This window comes from Notolabrus celidotus, chromosome 23 (assembly GCF_009762535.1).
Source record: "Notolabrus celidotus isolate fNotCel1 chromosome 23, fNotCel1.pri, whole genome shotgun sequence".
Taxonomy (NCBI): domain Eukaryota; kingdom Metazoa; phylum Chordata; class Actinopteri; order Labriformes; family Labridae; genus Notolabrus; species Notolabrus celidotus.
Window position 1 is genome coordinate 9909223 of NC_048294.1, and position 15602 is coordinate 9924824.

Genomic DNA, 15602 nt, shown 5'->3' on the forward strand with positions numbered 1-15602 from the left:
AACCTATGATCACATTCAGGTCCGCGCACATTCTTCCAACAATGCAACCACTCATTCATCCGCACATCACTGGTGTCATTTTGGTATTGACAGCCGCCGTAATTACAAGTTGTACACAGTGTCACAGCACGAAGCATTAACTCAGTAAGGACAGGCAGACGTTCCTTCTCTTATTATGTTTATAAAATGGGGACCATTAATTCAGCCGACTGTGCAATCATCCAAGTTTTTCATTTTCTCCCCCCACATTTCATTAATGCGTCTAGACTGTCAATGGGGCATGAGCAAAACAAGGAAAAATAAAGGAAGAGGTAAATGTTTGGAGCTGAAGCTGTACTCATTTTTGCTAACAATCTACAGAGAGATGCATGATTGAACACATATCAGTCATAAATGACTTTTTTCTGGCGATGGTGTTTCATCTTTTCAGAACTTGTTTTTTTAATTTGGTGCTATCAGTCCTCGCGTGGGCGTGTGAGTCAGTTTTTTTTCTTTTTGAACATCTCGTTTTAAAAAAACACCTTGTTCCCGCTGATGAGGTCTCTGAAACGCCGTCGAGAGCTTTTCCCTGGCATCGTTTTAGACCACTCATCCACTTGAGAGCAAGATCGATGCTACACACATCTATGGTAATGATTTCAGTGATGATTTTGAGCCTTGATCTGCACGGCGATAGTAAACACCGTCTCCGAATCGCCTGTGAGCTCAATTCCTCATCGCATGTGGTTATTCCAAAGGCCCTGGGACGCAGAGTTATTATTGTTTTGTCTTATGAGTCTGGTTTGATGTAATGGATTCATGCTGAATGCTGCACATGGGGCTGTGTGCTGAATGTGAATGTTGAGACATTTACATTTTTTATACTGAATTGAGGGTTGATTAGACTGAGATTTACGATAAAGAAGGCGATCACTTTGAATGTGTATCATGCATGCTGTCTAAAACATACACTGTGAAAAATCAATGGGTTAAAATTACCCTATAATTCAGATCAATATTAACACAATGATGGGTTCACTTACCCAGGACCAGAGAGTGAGGAGTCATTTGTTCATTATAGTCATTATTTTTAAAATTACCCTCGGGTTTAAACCACGTCAGTAAAATATTAAACAGTTGAATCTACTCCAGTGTTTTTACAGTGTTCACTCTTTCTTATTTATTGTTACAATGTATAAATCCCTTATAGTGTTTTGTAATATGCACTTCACTTTGTCTTGATATGAGTAATCTGTGACAGTTAAAGGTGAAATTTGATCTTGTAATGTCTCTCTCAAAAATTTTGCAAAAATGTTAAATTTCAGCCGAGGTAAAAAAAATCCAACCAAATCAGAAACCATTGGTAACCACAAAGACATTTTTGTAGTGTGTATGTATTTAAATAAGCAGTATGACTTATTTGACTTAAAGCTACATGACCAATCTTTCTTGTAGCGTTCAAGAAAGCAGTGATCTCAAAGCAGGCGTATTAAAATATGACACAATCTAAAGGGCAATTCCATCATTTAGCTTTTTTTTTTTTTGGTTCATATTTTTGTTTGTAAATGGTTATTTTTTTACAAAAATGTTAGTTCCTCCTCAGGAACCCTTTACATAATGCTGACAGACATTTAGAAAACAATATGAGCCTCTGAAAGGCAGGCTTTGATTGGCTGCAGTCATATTAGGCGGTTTGTCGCTGCAGGAAATTTAACAGAAGTTGTGATTTTTTGTCATGATCACCAAAAATGTAAGTAAATAATAGGGAGCAACATTTTTAAAGACACTTAATTATAATAATGTTTGTATCTATTTAGTGTTTTATTGCAACAGAAACAATTCTTAATCATATAATTAAGACAATCTGTGATAGTTTTAAGGTGAAATTTGAGCTCGTCCTGTCTAGAATTAAAGGTACAGTGTTCGGTTTTCGGTGGCATTTATCAGAACAGACTAGTAGAATTGGAATATATTATACATAAGTATGGGTCCCATTCCACTGAGGCCGTCATATTGCACTGTCATGTTTCTACAGAAGCACTGATTGGACAAACTAGTAACATACGTGTTTTTGTATTTAGGTAGTGGTTGTGCGAAATGCAGTGGTTGGAAAATAAAGAAGGACAATACTAATCATGCATAGAGGCAGCTTTTTGACCTGAAAGGCCACCATCAATTCATTGACAAGGGTGAGCATGGGAGTGTTTCAATCTACAATCTGACCGCTAGATATTGCTAAATATTTCCATTTCTACACACTGTACCTTTAAGTGAAAATGTCAGATTTTAGTCAAGGTAAACTATGGATAAAATGAAAATAATCTGTGAATCTTATTGTAAGTTTAACCCTCCTGTTATGTTTGTTTCTCTGAAACAGCAATAATGTTCCTTGGTCAATTTGACTTGGGGCATATTCAATTATCCAAAAGTGTCAGAACCCCAAAAAATCCCAATACACATTATTTTAATACACTCCATTACTAAACATTTAATCAAGATTTTGTCCATTGTTGTTCTTTAATTCTCACAAATCATGGTTCAATAAGGATAACTCATTTTTCATTAAAATTCCTGTTAATTCTTTTTTAATGTACATTGGAAAGCCCTAAATATAAATACAATAGTTTTAGATTTTTGTTTATTTTAATTTAAATTTAAAAAAATATATATTTTTATGAAGTAATGTTGATAAATTGACACGACACCTCTTCTGTCACATGCTGCCCAGATGTTTATGCTGCATGTAGCTGGTTTGGAAGACATATATTGCCTAAAATAGACTTTAAAAAGGGTCAATTTGACCCGCAACATAACAGGAGGGTTAAGGACTTTTTAAATGTGTGTTGTAATGTTGGTTAACGACAACTTCCGTATAATCAAACCATTGATTTATACATGGGATGATTACAACTGTAACACCAAACACGCAGGACATTCAAGGACATCCAAGTCCTTCTAAACCACATCAGTATCAGGTTCCCCGCCCAGTCTGTTTACACAGATAAGACATTTGTATGGATGTCATTGCTGCATTGCTATGTCTATAAAGTACAAAAACCTGTAGTAACAGGTTCAACCAAAGTAGAGCTCAGAGATTCAAAATTGTAATTGATTCAAACGTGTAAATAAAGAAAAAAATATAATAAGATAAGTGAATGTGTGGAAAGAAGTAATATCAACAAATTGTAAAAAGCATAAAGCAAAGCAGACATGGACAAATACTTGGAATAAAAATCTAAATATGGAAGAATATGACAGAAAATGTGCAATATGTGTTTGTTTGTACATATATGTGCAGAGGCTGTGGGAAAAACTTACCTGTATGCGTAGAAAAACACAAAATACACATACAGAGCTAAAAAAGTGCCTTAATGTAACACATAAAGACTGATGTGGTGACTTATGATAGAATCACGTGACTTATTTATCTTTTTACAGTGAAGGTCCACTTTAAATGTATTTCCTGCTGCGTCTGTGTCCCCTCTCTCTGCTGAACCCCTGCTACAGGCTTTTGAGAGGGCTTGGTTTGAGTTTGACGATAGAGGGCGCTAGTAAGCAAGGATAAAGCTCTGCTGGAATTCAGACAGCCGTCTGAGAAAGCTGCAGCTGCTGAGACTGGCTGCTTCTTTTCCTCTCTTTCCCTCTAACTCTGTCTAACGCTCCTTCACTCACTCATTACACTCGTTCACTGTATAATTCCAGACACAGCGCCGCTCTGTCCCCGTATTAAAACAGGAGAGTATCCACGTTACCAACTTATAGAGGAGGGTGTTCTCGTGCACGCGCTTTAATAGCACAAAAAAACAGTGTTTGATCTATTTTGTTTTACGGTGTTTTTGTGGTGTCTGATTCCACGCACAAAACATCAACTAAAAAGGTGCAGATGTGCCTCTCACAGTGCGCCCTCAGGAGATTTTTACGCACGATCCCTGCCAGAATGACCGCCAGCATCACATGAATGTGTGCTCATCAACCCCCCCCTTTTACAAGTACTTGGAGGGACACACACCGCGCACTCTGATCCCACACAGACATGGAGTTAATGGGTTTGCGCAGTGGCCGAGGAGGAACCCCTTCTTCACATGATCCTGTCTGTTTTTCATTCCTCTTTTTTACGCAAATGAATTCATAACCGCCGTGTCAGATTCCTGTTTGCTGAGTGGACTGATCAGCGCTTGTGCACAGACACCGCGAGAGCCTCAGAGCACGCAGCCACTGGCGACCACACGCATTCATATTAGTAACCACAGGGAAACCACAGCACTGCGCACACTTGCCAGCCCTGTCCCGGCTCGCGTGGTCTGCACTGAGATTTCAAACTGTCCCGTGTATTCATAAAAAAAATGACAGCGGAGTGCGCAAAAGTTATGCGTTTTCTTGTCACATGAGGAATCTCTTGCGGCAATGCCATCATCCCTGCCCCACACTGCGTTACATATGTAATAACGTCACCCTGAAATAGCTCTTAAATGCATACAGTCATTTATTAAACCAGTGTCTCGTCATATCTCCAAAAGAAAGACGCAGAAGTCTCAGATTTGAAGCATTGATTTGTCCCCCCCCCAAAAGTACAGAAGCACGTCTCGAGGAAGAAGAGAGGAAGCGACACTTTGGCTAATAAGCGTCTCTCAGTGTGTCTGCCTTTTTGTCAAATATTGACGCTACTGCCGGCGTCTGAACCCGACGCTCCAAGACCAAGTCCGACCCTGTTTACGTGCGCTGCCGGGGGAGAGCAAAACCAGAGGGGGTGGAGAGGGAGCGAAAGCGAGAGAGAGAGCGAGAGCGAGCGAGAGAGAGAGAGAGAGAGGGGAGGAAGAGAGAGAGAGAGGGAGACTGCAATATCATTTGTGAATCCCTCTCACAGTGCTGCAGATAGGGGCTGCCAACACATGCGGCGCGTCTGCAGGTTAGGGAACAGGCTCGAAATGTGCTGGACACACTGAGGAATTCAACAGACGTTTCCTGAAATCAACGAAGGATTTACATTTTTATTTTTCTCCATCGCTTTTTCCCTTTTTTTAAAAATTCTTCTCTCTCTCGTGCAACCCAGAATTTTCTGATCACAGTGGAGTTGTGTTGCAAAAAAAGAAAGGAGAGAGAGAGAGATAGATAGAGAGAGAGAGAGAGAGAACTCCACTGTCTGCTTGCTGACTTGGAGGGAAGAGAGCAGAGTAGGCAACCGGACAGGTAATTTGCCTCATATTCACATCCCCGAGATCGGAGAGTTGACAAGGTCTCCGCGCAGTGAGATGAGTTTGGGGAAACTGCGCGGGCATTTAAATAATCCTCTGACATATGTGGACATATCAGCGGGGAGAGGGAATATCGCAGCCTCACCCTAACAAGGAAATTCTACCCCACAAACTGTGAGTAAAAACCCCTCGGATAAGGACTGAATTTACTTTCTGGTGATTTGATTCTTGGACTGTGACATTTTGGCTTTTTACGCGCATGAAATTCAAATATTTGTGGCACCGCCCGGAGCGCAGGGAGCCTCTCTGGTGTGTTTCATGATATCATTGCGGCTTTTTTATTGCTAAATCAAGGAAAGAAGCAACTAACACTCAGTGCCGGAGGAGGGAAAAGAGGAAAAAGAGACGAAAAGCCCCGTGCACTTGCTGCTTTCCACTGCAGCAGGAGAGATGTAGGAAGTCGTCCGGAGGATGAAGTCTCACGCATCCCGCAGCAGAGGGCTTTGCTCTTTATGAAAGCGATATTTCCTCTCCACACTCGGACTCTGCTATAGTGATTTAATTCTTTTTTTTTTTTGGTAATTTTTTCCAATTCTGAGTGGACATTTTTTAATCCAGGGAGAACAATGAGGACTACTGGTGCAGTGGACTATTTGTACTATTGCATGCTCATCCTGCAGTTTGTGCATCAGCCCGCTGCAAAGCAGGTGCTCCGGTACCGTCTGGCTGAGGAGGGACCCGCCGATGTCAGAGTAGGGAACGTAGCCGGTGACTTGGGCATCGTCGCCGGCTCCGGTGAGGTGACATTCACGCTAGAATCAGGCTCTGATTTCTTCAAAATAGACAACATAACAGGTGAGCTCACCACCAATGAGAGGCGCATAGACCGTGAAAAACTACAGCAGTGCCAGATGATCTTTGATGAAAATGAGTGCTTCATAGATTTTGAAGTGTCAGTGATTGGACCCGCTCAGAGCTGGGTCGACCTCTTTGAGGGAAAAGTCATCATATTAGACATAAATGACAACACTCCGTCTTTCCCTTCCCCTGTCCTGACACTGTCTGTGGAGGAAAACAGACCAATTGGAACCCTTTATCTGCTTCCCACAGCCACAGACAGAGATTTTGGAAGAAATGGAATAGAGAGATATGAGCTTATCCAGGACAATGGGGACAACTCAAGGCGCTTGGGCTCCTCTGGGGATTCATTCTCCGGGAAGAGGAGATTTGAGGAAGGCGCAAGCAGGAGCAGCGTCTTTGAACTGCAAGTTGCTGACACTACTGATGGAGAGAAGCAGCCTCAGCTCATCATTAAAGGGGCCCTTGATAGGGAACAGAGAGACTCCTATGAGCTTACGCTGCGCGTGAGGGATGGAGGCGATCCTCCTCGCTCTTCCCAGGCCATTCTTAGGGTGATGATCACTGATGTGAATGACAACAGCCCTCGCTTTGAGAAGAGTGTGTATGAAGCTGACCTACCGGAAAACAGCTCCCCTGGTGCCCCCATTCTTCAGCTGAAAGCGGCTGATGCAGACGTGGGGGTTAATGGTCAAATAGAGTATGTGTTCGGGGCAGCCACGGAGTCAGTAAGGCGGCTGCTGAGGTTGGATGAGAGCACAGGGTGGCTGAGTGTCTTGCACCGCATTGACCGTGAAGAAGTGAGCCAACTGAGGTTCACAGTAATGGCCCGTGACCGAGGCCAGCCACCGAAAATGGACAAGGCCACTGTGGTGCTGAACATCAAGGATGAGAACGACAACGTTCCTGCCATAGAGATACGGAAAATTGGGCGCATCTTCTTGAAAGATGGGATAGCAAACGTGGCAGAGGATGTGGTCGTGGACACACCCATCGCCTTGGTTCAGGTGTCAGACCGGGACCAAGGGGAGAACGGCATTGTCACCTGCACAGTGGTGGGGGATGTCCCCTTTCAGCTCAAACCAGCCAGTGAAATGGAGGGTGAGCAGAATAAAAAGAAATACTTCCTCCACACGTCTGCACCGCTGGACTATGAAGCCACACAGGAATACAATGTGGTCATTGTTGCTGTGGACTCCGGAAGCCCCAGCTTAACGAGTAATAACTCTGTTATCGTCAAGGTGGGCGACACTAATGACAACCCTCCTGTCTTCAGCCAGAACGTGGTAGAGGTGTCGTTCCCAGAAAACAATCCCCCTGGCGAGAGGGTGACGACAGTGGCAGCCATAGATGCAGATAGTGGGAAGAACGCTGAAATAGCCTACTCCCTTGACTCGTCAGTAAATGGGCTTTTCTCCATTGATGCAGACAGTGGGGACATCCGGGTAAACACCATCTTGGATAGAGAGCAAACTGAGCGCTATGAATTCAAAGTGATAGCCAAAGATAAGGGAATAAACACCCTTCAGGGCTCGGCGACAGTGGTCGTCCTCGTGGCAGACAAGAATGACAACGCACCAAAGTTCATGCAGGACGTGTTCACCTTCTATGTCAAAGAAAACCTCGAGCCCAACAGCCCAGTTGGCATGGTTACAGTTATTGATGCAGATAAAGGCCAAAATGCTGAGATGAGCCTTTTCATTGAAGAAGAGGAGGACTTTTCGATCGAGAATGACACCGGGACTATTTTCTCCACTTTGTCCTTTGACCGTGAGCAGAGAACTACCTACACCTTCTGTGTCAAAGCTGTGGATGGAGGTGACCCTCCCAAATCTGCCACCGCCACAGTTTCTCTCTTCGTCATGGATGAAAATGACAACCCACCAACTGTCACTTTCCCAATAAACAGCTCCTACACCCTGCTACCGCCTTCAAGTAACATCAGAACTGTAGTCAGGACTGTCATTGCAACTGATACCGATACCGGGCCCAATGCAGACCTGAGCTACAGCATCATTGGAGGCAACCCCTTCAAGCTGTTTGAGATTGACGGGGGCACTGGGGTCATCTCGCTGGTGGGGAAGTTGGAACAGAAGCACTACGGCCTCCACAGACTTGTAGTCCAGGTAAACGACAGTGGCCAGCCTTCACAGAGCACCTGCACATTAGTTCACGTGTACGTCAATGAGACTCTTTCCAATTCCACTGTCGTGGAGGCCCAAGTCGCCAGGAGCCTGAGCACTTCCCTGAACCAGAACATCGCTGGTGACCCCAACTATGACCTCAGCAAGCAGCGGCTAAGCATTGTGATAGGAGTCGTTTCAGGCATCATGACAGTGATCCTCATCATTCTTGTCGTCGTCATGGCACGCTACTGCCGCCCCAAGAACAAGAATGGCTATGAGGCCGGTAAGAAGGACCACGAAGACTTCTTCACGCCCCAGCAGCACGACAAATCCAAGAAACCCAAGAAAGATAAGAAGAAACAGAAATCCAAACAGCCGCTCTACAGCAGCATCGTCACTGTGGAGGCGTCCAAACCCAACGGGCAGCGCTACGACGGAGTCAACGAAAAGCTGTCGGACAGTCCCGGCATGGGCCGCTACCGTTCCGTCAACGGAGGACCGGGGAGCCCAGATCTGGCCCGGCACTACAAGTCCAGTTCGCCGCTCCCTACCGTCCAGCTGCACCCGCAGTCACCAACAGCTGGAAAAAAGCACCAGGCAGTTCAGGACCTGCCCCCTGCCAATACCTTTGTTGGCACCGGAGATAACATTTCCCTTGGATCTGACCACTGCTCTGAATACAGCAGTCAAACCATCAACAAGTACAACAAACAGGTAAGAAGACACATCTCCATGTTCCCCCCCTCCCCCCCTCCCCTTTTCCACCACTCTTAAATGTCTTCTGTTTCTTCCTCTTAGTGTTCTCTCCACCATAATGCTTTCTGACAGGGCTAGTCTCAGTAGTCTTGTTGCCTTTATGGTGCTAATGTGTGTCAAGTTAGCGGTATTGATCTGTTTTGGTTTGGAGTGCCATTCACATGTAATATTGAAAGGGAAGAAAAAAGGTTTAGATTAGCTTATGAAGGGGGTTCTGTTACCGCTCGACCAAACACGGACGACTTTTTCACTTTTATCTCGGCATGTGTCTCGGCTGCCTTTTCCATCAGGGGTGTCAAAACTAGGAACATGGGCGAATATGTGCTGCAGACAGCTCACATAAGGGTTTGGTTTGCAGTTATTTTATCCCAGAGGGGGAGCGAGGCAGGGGCCGGGTACACTCCCCCCCCCTAAAGCCTGCCCTACCCTGCTCTTTTTTGTGTGTGACAAGGCCGCCTTGTCTCTTCCTGACAGGATACAAAATAAAAGAGAATAAAAGGTAGAGAGTGAAGCAGCACAAACATGGCTTTGTTAGGTTTGTGAGTCAGGTTTACAGTCTGGGTTTAAGTAGGAACATCTGGCCAGGAGGGTCATATTAACATTCTTTTGCACTTCAGGCTGCATCAATCCACTGACCTCACAGTGCAATTGGACATTTTTATCACCCCCTTCTCTTTTCCTCCCTTCTTCTTCTCTCCCACGTTTGTTGTCGTCTTCCATTTTCTACCCGCTTTCTTCCATCCACCCTCCAGCTAGTCTTACCTCCCTTTTGTTTGAGCTTCTCGTGCTTTTTTACAGTGCTGGAAAACAGTGTAGGTGGCGTGATGTGATATTCAAATTCCAGGAGATGTGTGCTTTCATCACTTTGGGCTTTGTATTTTTTGGATATTTTTCTGCACTTTCGACGGCGAGAAGCAAAGTTAATACATAATGAAGCCGGCTGATTTGCGTTTTCAGGAGAAGGAACACTATTGTTTTATGTGTTTTCTATGGTCGTCTAATGAATTATTGATCCTTCTTTTACTTGGTGTCAGCTTTACTCCTGAAGAGTGCTGTTTTCTCTCAGAGCAGAGCTGAAGTTTTTCTCCTTTTTTTTTCTTCCATTTTCTCTTCTTCTATTGTCGCCTTTATCCTGTCAAACTCTCCTTTGCCCCGTGCAGCCTTACCTTCTCCCTGCATGCCTTACACCCACCCCTTCTTCTCCCTCTCTCCCCTTTTTCACTCAGCTTCCACCACATCTTACCTCTCACAATGCTACACTCTCTCTCTCTATCTCTATCTCTCTCTGCCTTCGCCTTTCCTTTTTTCTTCGCAGTGGTTTCTTTTTAAATCTCCACTCTCATCTCTCCATGTCCCCCCCAACCTTCTCAAATAATTTCACTCTCCTTTTACTTCTTTCCCCTCTTCTTCTTCTCCTGGCTCTGTCTCTAACAGCTTCTAATATGGTGTATTCACTGAGCTGCTTCCCAGAGTGTGAGGAGTGCTGTTGCTTTCGGATGTCTCCTGCATAATTAAAAGGGCACTCTATTTGCTGCTGCGGCAGCAGCATGTATTATGTGTCACTACGCTCCACTTATATAATTATTTATTTACTCTCTGCATTAAAGCGCTGGTAACTTTTATGAACTGTGCTTTTGTTAGGATACGTGGACAAAACCATAGTGCACAAAGAGTATTTCCTTGTGATTCTTCCGGCACTTAAACTGGAATAGAAAAGTAAAAAAAGTGTTGAGTGGTCCGTTGGGCAATATCAGCCGTGTTTATTGTGCGGTTTAGCCTGTTTTGTATTAAATATACAATAGCAAGGAGGTAATCAAATTGCCTTTTTATATCCCAAGGGCTCAGTAAATTCCCACTCTTGATAAATTCTGTGAAAGCGCTGTAATGTAATGGCTGCACAAGAGAGCTAATTGAAGCAAAGGTGTGTGTTCGTGTGCTCCAATTACAGCATTAAACGGGGACCTCTATATTAGATTAAGTGGTGGAGCGGTCATGCTCTTGATTTCAGGAACGCTGAGTCTAAAAATAGTTGGTTTTTTAGAACAAGTGCCACTAGAGCTAAAGACAGACTTAAACACTCAGGAATCGTTGTGAGGCTCGGAGGAAGGGACGTGTCCAGAGGGGTGGAGAGGGGGGGGGGGGGGGGGGGGCAAGGTGAAGCCCCTAAAATCCTAAACCATGATTGACTGGAGGTTGTTTTCTTTGTCTTTCAACGTAGCACATTTTCTTTGGTTAGTGGTGACTTTGGACAAACATCTTCTTTTTCAGTCCTCCACGGATGAAGCAAAGAAGATAAATGTTTAATTACTTCTTTAAAGTCACTTAAGTATACAAATCTACAAAAGCTGTGGGAGACTATAATGATAGTTGTTAGAGTATTCAGTGAAGACAAAGAGGGTGAGTGCTTTTAAATTGTAAGTAAGTGCACAAAACCTCCCGGCTGCCCCTGTGGGTCAGGCCACCCCAGTCCCAAAAAGTCTGGACACGCCCCTTCTATGAGAGAACAGCATGTGAAAGTTTTAGAATTTACAGACAGAATAAATCACATTTGAGTTTATATTTTCCTAGACAGAAAGGGGTGACTGCTTTGCCTTCATAGAATGTTAAAATGTTAGCTTTGATCATGTGTTTACAGCCGAGTACAACCTGCTAAAGCATAAGATTTATTACAAGTGATGACAGGCGACACACACACGCAACATGCACACTCACTCGCCGTCCCACACAAGCCCTCCTCTTTCATCACCCCCTCTCTTTTTCTTTTTTTTTGCCCTTCTGTGGAAAGAGACAGAGAAAGACGGCCCTGTTAGCGGTACAGAGAAAGGCCCCCACTGTTTCACAGGGGACTCGGGGTCGGGTGGCAAGATAGAAGGAGAAGACGAGGAGAGAGAGAGAGAGAGGGAGAAAGAAGGGGGGTGTTGGTGCTGACCGCTGGCTGTAATCTCGGAGGTATCGGGTTTCTTTCTCTTTCCTCGCCGAGCTAATCTTACAATATGTGCACAGGCAACCTGCACGGGCAGGTAACCAGGCAACTGAGGGAGTTTATCGGTGAGGCGAGGCGTTCTTTTTCACCCATCAGACATTTAAACAGTCATTAGGCTCAGCTAACTGGTAGGGAGGACCCAGAAGGGGCTGTTTAATCTCCATCTTTACTTCTAAAATATTCACATTTTTCCAACACATGTGGCAATACTTCTTCGATACCTGCGCCCGGTCCTTGTATCTCAAGGCTGATGAGTGGTGTGTGCACTTAACAGAACACTTAACTTTATTACTTCTGGCAGCAGCTTCTGTTCCACCCAGTGCCAGAAAATAATGCTGTCCAGCCGTAATGTAGCGAGGAATGAAATCACTTAGCCATCGAATTAGCACAAGCCATCAGCTTTTGTTTTATCATTGCACTTCAAAGCGGCACTCTTGCCCAGGTGGATCACTTTTAATCAGGGGTGAGCCACAGCAGCTTGTATGCAGCGCTCTCCTAGTGTAGCCCCTCAGGGCAAGCAAAAGAAAAAAGAAAAAAGGGAAAACAGTCAAGGAACTCATACCGGGTTATCCTCTCCCGCCTGAGGGCTGATGCAGCTAGCGTAACTGGACATTGCCCTTAACCCAGTCAAGAGGGTTCACCTCCCACGCTCTGGCCAGCTGTTCCTCCTGCGCAGCCTCTCCAGAACAAGAGAAGCATCTGATTTGCATAGGGCAGAACCCCTCCCAGGCGCACTTGCATAGGACAAACAATATCATGCAAATGGGGGGTCACATGAATGGTGTTTGTAGCCAAAACATAGGATGTGATTGCCCTTCAGGCTCCGTGCAGGAACAGGAAACCAATATGGAAATTCAGCACTTTGCCTTTGGCCTCATTTGTTTCCAAAGCTTCGATATGTATCTGCCTAAACACCTACAGAAAGCCACAGCTGACCTCAATGAACCTTTTCTGTGACAATGCTTTTTATACAAACACATAGGATTAAGCAATCACGCCAACCAATGGTCCGAACCTTTTGTGTGTGTTTTTCTGCAGGAGTCACCAGGCGGTAAACTCCCCTGATGGCTCTGGCGTGATTTTTATCTGTGAAACTGTTGTGGCAGTCGGTCCCTCATTGAGCTCAATGAGGTAATTACTTGATAAGAGGTTCCACAGGAGCTTAAACATGTTTGGCCATCCCTCCCTCCATCCCTCCATCCCTCCATCCTTCCCTCCCTTCCCTCCCCTCCCTGATCGCTGATACAGGTCAGCCTATTTTCAGACAACGCAGGGAAGGTAGAAAACAGCTCATTATCACATTAGAAGAACTGAATATGAAAAGTTTTCCTCTGAAATAAGGAAAAGGCCGCCAAAGGTGACATAAAGGTGAGGAAGGAACAATCTGGAAATCTTCTATTAAGTAAGAAATAAGATTACGTGCAATGAGCTGCTTTGTTTATTGCCACATTATTATTAGCGTCCTCGCCCTTTGTGGCGTGCTGCGTACCGCCGACTGTGGCTAATTTTATCAAAATTGTTTTGGATCTATTACGGCTTAATTCAATCTATGGCTGCTCAGTGCTTTTGTTGTTTGTGTTCTGAGAGGGAAAATGGAAGGAGTAAGAGTGCCCGGTAATACTCATGAAATTGCAGCGGGCAGCGTTTTCTGCTATAATTTGGTTTGGTGATTTGAATGCAGTCGCTCTAAGGCAATTACTAATCTGAGGATTAGACTTACCTGATACGCTGGCAGAAATGGAAGGGACAGGGGAGGGGAGAGGGGAGGGAGATTTCTATAGCTGGTTGCTACGGTTTCTGCTCTATTACTCTGCATTGGCTTTTTTTTTTTTTAGTACTGCCTTTACCTGCGACATAGGGGCAACCGTGAAATGCTTCATCTCCATGTTGTTGCCTTCCTTTTCACTCCTTCCTCTCTCTTCTCCGCATACATAAAGTGACATAAATGCTCATAATTGAAAATGCCGAAGTAGCACCACCTCATCCTCAACATTTATCAGGATAAGATGACAAAATATTAAGAAAAGATGGGGGAGAGCGAAGGACAAAACAGACATGAAATTTAAGCCGCATGCCACCTTGATTGCTCTACACGCTGCTGATTGTAAGTGGCAGTGTCGGGGATGCCACCTCCTTCTCGCCGCTTCTTCTTTCAATTTGATGTCATCCAAAATGGAATTTCATTTCATACTCGGCAGCGATCGCATTAGATAGGGCTCACCAGGATAAAGCCGATTCATTTTTGCAGATTTGCCTTTCCTGTGGCACTATCAATCATCGCAGCCCTCGCCATATTGCAGACTTGTTATTCACGCCAATTGTTAGAGGGGAGTTTGTACAGTAAATTGACTTTTACAAGGCTCCCAAGGTCTATGATATGCTATGCTAGCCTTGTTGTTCTCTCACATAGCTGTCCTCTTGTATCGACTGTCTCAGGCTCGCACTGACTAAATGAGAACATCAGTTAGCTCCAGTGCTGTACAACCCAAGGGAATAGTTCTGTGGATCACAACACGGATCAGAAGCGAGGCTTTGCCTATTTGGGAGACTAACAGGCAGAACAATAGTGGTTTGTCTTGTCTGACACTTTAGCTCATCGAGTTGCAACCAAGTCTGGCAGTCATAGATATAATAGAGTGGTCTGTTTGTGGTTGGTCAGCAGGAAAGGTCATTGACCTCTGTCCTCTGGACACTGATTCAAAAGATGATTCAGGGATGTTTGTGCCTTTCCCACCTTAATTTAACCTATCAATCAATTATAAATCACTCAGCACCAAATTTGAACAAAGTGATCTCATGACACAAGAGCAGGTCTAACCAGATGTCTTTGTTGTTAAGGTTAATCCATCAAAGGGCAGCAACTTGGCAACAGTGGCTTGCAAAAACTTCCAAAAACAGGCAGACGCCTTAAGCAGAACCAGAGCCATTGATGACAAATAACTTAAAGCTTTTCGTCAACATACAAACAAGCTACATTTTCCATGAATCCACCAGTAAGCAATCTATTTGAAACAACGGCAAAGAAACACGTCCGTGAAACAGGCAGAAACTTGGAGCAGAACCAGACTGATTGGTGAACAGTCATCTTCCTTGGACATTGATTTATAGCTTTTATTTTCACCAGCCAAACAAACTAATTTATCAACCAACAAGCAAGTAGTTGGCAAGAATGACAAGAAACAGGCAGATACCTTGAGTAGAACCAGACTTATTGGTGAATAGCCATTTATCCACCATTATCCATAGATTTTATTTTTCATCTAATGAAGACATTCTTCACAAAAATAGATATAGACTGAATTATTTTGTAATATAATTTACTAAAACATTGATAAATTCACCAATAAGCAAGCACTTAGCTACTCTGGGAAGGTAAAGCTGCCTTCAAACAGGCAGAAACCTCAAACAGAAACTGAGCCAGTGATGAACTGTCATCTTTGTAGCTTTTATTTACACCAAACAATCAAATTCATCCATGTTTGTATATATTGAGTAGAGCTAATCTGCATTTTTTCATTAATCAGGCAGACTCATTGGGCAGAACTAGAGTCGTTGGGAGACAGCTATCTGTTGCAAGTATATTTGACTCATTATGTCTAGGTTAGTGGGATTTTAATGATGGTGAAATTTTAGTGCCAATAAAGCTGTCTAACCCGAATTCGGACTGAGAAAAAAAAAATCCTGTTTACGTGTGTATTTGCCTCCCTA

The 15602-nt window shown here is 44.1% G+C and overlaps 1 protein-coding gene across 3 annotated transcripts in view; it reads left to right on the forward strand.

The window, feature by feature from the left end:
• The first annotated feature begins 4611 nt into the window (after positions 1 to 4611).
• pcdh7b (protocadherin 7b) overlaps positions 4612 to 15602 on the forward strand; it is a 131992-nt gene continuing 121001 nt past the window's right edge. For all 3 annotated transcript variants that reach the window (XM_034676014.1, XM_034676012.1, XM_034676013.1), the window contains exon 1: positions 4612 to 8869. In XM_034676014.1, coding sequence (XP_034531905.1) covers positions 5798 to 8869 — 3072 coding nt within the window. In that variant the 5' untranslated portion in view covers positions 4612 to 5797. The remainder of the gene's footprint in view (positions 8870 to 15602) is intronic.